Source organism: Hemicordylus capensis, chromosome 3, assembly GCF_027244095.1.
Source record: "Hemicordylus capensis ecotype Gifberg chromosome 3, rHemCap1.1.pri, whole genome shotgun sequence".
NCBI classification, from domain to species: Eukaryota; Metazoa; Chordata; class Lepidosauria; order Squamata; family Cordylidae; genus Hemicordylus; species Hemicordylus capensis.
Genome location: NC_069659.1, coordinates 356633271 through 356640702, shown reverse-complemented (window position 1 = coordinate 356640702; position 7432 = coordinate 356633271). Strand labels below are relative to the sequence as shown.

Sequence of the window (7432 nt, the reverse complement as noted above, 5' to 3'; positions counted from 1 at the left end):
CTCTCTCAGTTTCTTGCACTGAGCAGGGGAGTGGGAGGAGGCATCTCGGAGACTCTTCAATCTATGACTCTGTGGCTCAAACTGGAACCAGACAGCACTGCGAACAAGTAAGACCAGTAATGGATTTAGCAAACAAGTAATTTATTGTTGTGAGCTGCCCCCAAGCAGTAGTGTACTGGAGGGGCGGGGTATACATATTTTAAATAAATAATAGACTGCAAAAGGATTCTCTTGACAAGCAAATGATGAAACGGAGATAATTTCAAAATGGTTTTATGTTGCCGCTTCCACTTTTCTCATGAACAGTTTTTGTGTTTTAGTGTATTTTACAGAGAGAGAGCTAGTCTTATGGTAGCGAGCATAAATCGTCCCCTTTGCTAAACAGGGTCTCCCCTGGTTTGCTTTTGAATGGGAGTCTGTAAGATACTTAGGGGATGGGATCATCGCTCTGGGAAGAGCCCCTGCCTGCTTGCATGTAGAAGGGTCCAAGTCCCCTCCCTGGCAGCATCTCCAAGATAGGGCTGAGAGAGACTCTTGTCCTGCCTGCAAACTTAGAGAAGCCGCTGCCGGTCTGTGAAGACAATACTGAGCTAGATACATGCCCTCCCCAGGAGCTGCTGCACGCCGGCTTTGCAGAAGCTTTTACTGAAAGCACTTCATGCTTGTGGCAGAAGTCCATAAAATCTGACTACTTCCACCACTTCTTTCATTTCTCAGGTGCATCATCTCTTGCTTCAGGCAAGAGCTGCCAGTTCCCAAGAGGATCAGGCCCGAGGAACCTTACCAGGAACTGTGTGTGGTGTCTGGCTGTGGGACAAGCAAGCTCCAATTTCTGTCCCCCCCCCCCCGCCCGCCTCTCCAGGGAGCCAAGATGGGCAATGCTTGTGGGAGGAGAGGGAGGAGGGAGTGCCAGAGCTCCAGTGGGAGGTGTTGGCCACAGAACAAGCAGCACTTCTGGGAAGCCAAAGATCCTGGACGTAAGCTGGGAAGAGGCTGCAAGTCGTCAGCAGACTAGAAACGTGGGGAGCAATTGAACACCAGCCTGGAGGCCCCGAGCAGCACACAGATTTTCCTGAGCTGAAATGGGAAGCTCGAGATTCAAAGGGAGACAGGGAGATTATTTCTTTCAACCATCACCTCCCAGCATGGGGGGGGGCCACTTATTGTTCGTGATATTTAAACCCCCTCCTCTAGTTTGCATAGTGACGGGGCTGCAACGTGACCAGTGTTGCTGGCCAGAGCTTACTTCCCACCCCCAAGAGGGTTCTACAGGGGGTTGCTACACTGGAATGGAGAGGTGGGGGCTCCAGCAGCACGGGCAGCAATCTTGCCCGCCAGACGGCACCCCCTCCGGCCACATCAGGCAGCCTCCCCAGGGGCGCTGGGGTTTGCTCTTTCGGCCAAATGCTCAGACCTTTGTATTGCCACCACTGGCTCTGCATTCATACCAGCCGCATTTCCTTGGATGTACGAGGCAGGTCCTATCCTCCAGGTGCACAAGAGGAGACGGTGATGCAGACCCCAAAGAGGCTCATGAGCCTGTCATAGTCTCAATTTACCATTTCCAGGGGCCAGGGAGTTCGCCTTAAAATACGTCCACATACTGTGAGCTAGAGAACGTCCGTCTCACAATGCACCTTGATCAGACGTCAGCACAGTCACTGGATATGGAGGCTATTCACACGATTGTAGAAAATCGGGTTAGCCACTGCTATTCCAATTTTCTACGATCATGAGAACCACCAGGCACGGCTGCGAGCCTGGTGGTTCCTGAGCGGGTAACCCACTCAAGTAGCCCGCCCCTTAAACCGAGTTTGCGGAGCGAGCGCTCTGCAAACCCGTGGTGTTTTTTTATCGTGACCAGCCGTGGTGCGGCTACACAACGTGGTTTCTCATGAGAAGAACCCCAGCGGGAGGCTGAAAAGCAGCCTCCCGGCTTGGGGGTCTCCCCAGTATGCCCTGTGCTGGAGCTTCTGGGGGCTGCGTGGCTCCCAAGCTCCCCAGCCCCCGCCGGCTCCACCATGGAGCTGGCAGTTGTGTTGCTCCCACCCTGCTCGTGTGTGGGGAGAGCGGGCTTAGCCGGCTCTCCCCGCTCACTCTTGCAAACCAGGTCTCACTGATCGTCAGACCTGGCTCATGGCCTCTTCCAAGGACTCCACCAGGGCTTCCCTTCAGCTGCACTGCGAACTGTGTCAGGAGACCCCAGTGCAAACCCCCTTCATAGAAACATAGGCAGCTGCCATATACCAAGTCAGACCCTTGGTCCATCTAGCTCCCAGACTGGCAGCAGCTTCTCCAAACCTCCTGCATGCAAGAAAGCAGCTGCTCTTCCCACATCTCCTCAGGGGAATATCTTGCAGTGCTCTTCCATTCCTCAGGATGAGATTGGTGCTTGTAAGAGGGAAAGGGGGGAGTTCTTCAAGTCACACATCAACCTCTCCGAGAGCAGAGAGTGGGAACTGTCAAGCGAGACCTTCGATGTGTTTGGCGTGATATGGAAAGCCTGCTCCTTAACCCACGTTTCACTCATGCAGGAGTGAACGTCCGAGTGATGGAAGCCCTGTGAGCAAAGGACTTGGCCACAAGTACCCCACTATGGCCGTTTGTCAGGAAGAGTTGTGTGGTTAAGGCTGGCTATTTCCTTCTCCAGTCTATGCAATTGGTTTAATAGTGCAACACGTCACTGCTTTTATTTATTTTTGATGAAGCACTATAACTGATCATTGGGAATATGCATTTTTGTTGTTCTTCCTGGAAATGAAAATCACAAATGGCAGCCTGGATGAGTAGCCTATTTGTGGTTTTCATTTCCAGGAACAACTGATTTCCATCCAAGGTACACCCCGCAAAGGGGCATGCTGGGTCAAAAGGTCCCTATCCTTTCTGGGAGAGATGTCCTTGAATCCCCGATTGCATGAGAAGCTCCAAGCACCCCCAACCTTGCCGAGGGGGCCTCAGTGCTTTCTAAACCAGCCACATCCCTTTTCTAGGTTGACCTTGTCATCACCCGCAAATGATCGACACGGAAACACCAACATAACCACTTCGAATTCTAGAAGCAAAATCAACATGGCTTTTGTAATGTGGCTTTTATTTACACTGGCATCCACAGAGTATTTATCATCAACTTAATACTTGTTACAAGTTGTGAATAACTTGTGGGTGTCCGCCACTTAAGCTGAGCAAATGAAATAAGCTTTGAAATTTAGGACTCTTGCCCCTTGAAGTCAGCCCCACCCCCACCCGCCCCCACCCCAGAGAGGGAGGATTCAGCGATCACGCTCTCCCGACCTCCCCGTCCGTCGTGTATCCTGAACACAGACACCACAGTAACATGAACATCACTACCATTTTGAAAGTTGTTAATGCAGAAAGCCTTTCCCATTAAAATGATTTTTTAAAAAACAGAACAAAAAATTAAAAAACAAAAAATGTGGTTCTGAAAGGCCCCAAATCCCAAGGAAAAACAACAACAACAACAAAAAGAATATCAATTAAATCAGCCATGAGGGAAATGATAAAAATTATACATACAAAACAATTCCATATTTACAAAATGTACAGGGAAGAATGCTTTGCATCACGCTGTGGAGACACACAGAACTGTGTGTATTTGGCAGTAAACAGCAGGCGGCGACCAGGATGGGGAGGGGGGGCACTAGAGATTTGCAGCAATTGCTATAAGAAGCATGTGCCAAGGAAGTGTATTGTTGCTGCAGACAGTTAGCAGGCTCTTGCATGGCTGAGTTCACAGCAGAAGCAGTAGAGAGTTTGCAAACCGCTTTGGGTGCACAAGGAGTGGAAAAACTTTTTGAGCTAAGCTGTTTTCCCCATAAGGTCCCGTGCCTCTTGCAGTCAATGCTAGGGATGTGCACGGACCTGTTTGGAGACCCCTTTACAGGCCTCCGAACAGGCTTGAATGACTGGCGGTTTGGCTGGTTCGAAGGCGGGGGGGGGGGGAGAGATACCTTTAAGGGTGCAGGAGGGTGCTCTTACCCCTCCCGCCACGTTTCCCCTGCCGGCACTGCACTTTAAAAGGGTCCGGTGGGGCGGCAGCGTACCTCCCTGCTGCCCCGTTGACCAGAAGTACCCATGCGTCCGATACTTCAGGTCACTTCCAGTCCGAGGAGGCACCGGGCGGCCAGGAGGAGCTCTACCGCCCTGCTGGACCCTTGTAAAGTGCAGCCCCAGTGGGGGAAATGTAGCGGGAGGGGTAAGAGCACCCTTCCCCTCCCTGAAAGGTATCCGCCCCACCTTCAAGCTGCCCCCCCCCCCCGCCAGTTCCATGCAAAGCCCTAAGTCAAGGCACAAATGGAGGTCAAATGGAAACTAGGTCTCCCGGAGGGGGCCGTGACCATGAGGAAAAGCAGAAAACCCTAAAGAAGCGGCTTGCTGAAATTTACCCTCGGAATCACTCATCTTGAGAGCATATCCAGGGAAGGATTTCCCACAAAACTCTCGCAGGCAGAAAACCCCAGGCGAGGACCAACAGAATCCAGGATTTTGCTTAAAGAGTCCCCCATGGCAGTCATAAGTGAAAATCCATGCAGAACCAATATTGTGGGATTTCTTCAAGATAAACCCTGTCTGCAAAGACCCCGGCCTTTGGGCACCTCGAGAGGAAGAGGCAGCACAGCCACCTGCTTGCAGGGAAGTCCTAGCAAGGTACTACTTAAGGCTCCCTGCCTGTTTCACTGGATTGGCTTCCTAAGGCGAAACTGGGGACAACACCGAACTGGCCCAGCCCCTCTCCCCACTCCCATCTTTGTGAGAGAAACACCCCTCTTAGTGATGACCCAGGCACTTAAACTAAACATGCAAACTGGTGCCCACGAAAGAGGGCTACAATTCCCAGAGAGTCCCAGGGCCGGCCAGCCCTTTCTCTCCCCGGGGAGGATGCTTGAGCAGGGCCTCTGTGGGGCCACTCACTTGCCTCCTGGACTGCAGCCATTCTGCCTCCTGCAGGTTCCCCCTCCCTAGCTGCTGGAAGGAGGAAATGGAGGGCCAGGACAGAGGGGGACTCCTCCGTCATGTGGAGCAGGGGCAGCCGGCCTGAGGATCACCAGCTGCAGCTCAGGTCGGCCCCCTTGACAGGGAGGCTGGATTCCAGCCCCCACCCATGTTGCGAGTGCCACACTGAGCACCCTGGTAATTACATCCCACACACACATCAAGTTGTGGGGAAAGGTTATATCCAATTTCATTTAATCCCGTTAAATCTTCCAGGCACAATTCCTGAAGCAATCCTATGCCAGACGTGGATGTCTGGGTGGCAAATCGGAGAGTATCAGGCAGGCTCCAGGGTTCCCTCTAATAGGGATTCTCAGATGTTGTTCACTACAACTCCCAGCACCCCCAGCTGCAGAGGTCTTTGGCTGGGAATTATGGGAGCTGTAGCCAACAACCTCTGGGGATCCCTGTTAGAGGGAAGACTGCTCAAGTCGTGGTGAAATCAAATACCAAGCCCAAAACATGGGGCGGAAGAGTGGTTATTTCCCACACTGAGAGTTTTGCACCGCTCTCTCCACTGGCAATGTTTGATCCCCCACCCCTCAAAACTGCCCCCCCCCCCCAGTTTTGCCATCTGTGAAGTGGAGTGTTGGCGGCAAAATGACAGGATTTTGGCTCAGACCGAGACCTTGCACACCCTTGCACACCCAGGCAAGTGTCCACGTCTCACTGATTTGAACAGGACTCAAGGCAGGCGGAACTTCCTTAGAACTCTGCCCCCCGCCCCATGCCCCACTGTTCGTGTGTCTGCCAGGCTGCCAAGGGGCAGAGAACCAGCTTACCCAGGGGAGAAACAGGGCCTGCAGGGAACTAAGTGACATGATGTGGCATTTTGCAGCCACAAGAAAATGTCTGACTGGACCGGCAGCGTCATGCCACGCAGGTGGCTCATTCAAAGACGTGGCTTGTGAAAGGGCTGGAAAGACGTGGCTTGTGAAAGGGCTGGTTGTCTCAAGTCTGACCACAGCTCATGGGCAAGTGGAGATGTCCCACTTCAGCCCCTGGAGGCCCCAGGTGCCACCATCCGTGGGGCTGCAACCAGGTGAGCAGAGGTGCTAAACAGAGCATGCAACGGCCAAACGAACTGTAAGGCACAGCATAGCCCTCACCATTCAACTCTGCAACCGTCAAATCCACGAGGCCAGGCCAGGCCAGATCGCAGGCTGCCTTTGGCACTTCACATCCTCGGACGAGGACTCTAAAAGGCTGAAACAGCCACAGGAGGCATGCCTGGCTCAGCAGAAGCTGGAGAACTAAGTGCCACACCAGTGTGAGAAGCTACCATTCTAAAAGGAGATCCTTGGCTTCCCAGATCCACCAGTACAAGACACCAATCCTTACTGGACAAAAGCCATCAAGGCCACCCTCCCCCTTGCCACACACAGAAGCGATGGCTTATGAGAAAATGCGGAATGGCCATCTCTGAAACAAAGCATGGATGCCACAAGCCCCGAAGGCAGGCAGGCCAGAACGGCAGGCACAGCAAGCGCCGAAGGGCAAGAACTACCCTCCCTTCCTTGCCCCTCACACCATCTAAGGGTAGCATAACAGGCAAAAGCAGCCAAGAGGTCCATCGGTGTGGATGAGGGGCAGAGGAGACCCCGGGCCGTCTCACTCCCCTTCCTCCTTGATGCGCTGCTGCTTATTGCGTCGAGCATCCAAGTCAAAGTTGAAATCGCTCCACTCGTCGCGAGGAGGGAAGGAGATCGTCTGGCGGAGCGTGAACCGCACAGCATCGATGACGCGCTCGCCACGGGTCTCGCTGGAGCCCACACTGACTGCGGAGGCCCCACTGGGTGTGCGCAGGAGGTGGGGCGGGGAGGAGAAGTCGTGCAGCTGCCGGTGGTCCATGAGGCCCTTCCAAATGGCATGGCGGAACTGCTCAGGGATTTTGAGGCTCACCAGATCCTGGAAGGCAAGCAGAAGGAGACTCAGACTCAGCATCCCGATTCGGCCAAGCCGGCTTTCTAGCCATCACCTGATGACAGGGAGTCTCAACCTTGGGTCGCCAGACTCCCACCATCCCCAGCAGCCGCAATGGCCAAAGGCAACCGCTGGGGGCCCTAATAGGGTCTGTTACAGTGGACATGATGGCACACTGTTCAGCAACGGTCAAGGGATGGCTGCCATGCCCTGGGGGCTTCTGCTGAAACCTCATCGCAAGTCCTGAGTTTCTGCCCCCACAATGAGCACCTCTGGGGGAAAGCCCACAACAAACAGGCCTTGTTCAACTTTGGGTGAGGGCGAGGGGAGGTGAGAAGCCTTAGGGGTGCAGCCTCAGGGCTACTCTGCTCCAGCAGCAATGGCCACGTGTGGCCTCCACGGACCATGCTGCTCCTACACTGACTGAGATGCACATTCAGACTCTCTACACATCCGCAGGGCCTGAAGCACTGACCCAGCGTGCCTGGGTCCCGAAGAC

General features: G+C 53.7%; 1 protein-coding gene across 4 annotated transcripts in view; it reads right to left on the bottom strand.

Annotated features, from left to right (window-relative positions):
* Nucleotides 1-3072: 3072 nt before the first annotated feature.
* Nucleotides 3073-7432, bottom strand: part of TP63 (tumor protein p63) — a 139234-nt gene continuing 134874 nt past the window's right edge. For all 4 annotated transcript variants that reach the window (XM_053312303.1, XM_053312302.1, XM_053312304.1 and 1 more), the window contains one exon: nt 3073-6918. In XM_053312303.1, the coding sequence (XP_053168278.1) occupies nt 6622-6918 (297 nt within the window). In that variant the 3' untranslated portion in view covers nt 3073-6621. The remainder of the gene's footprint in view (nt 6919-7432) is intronic.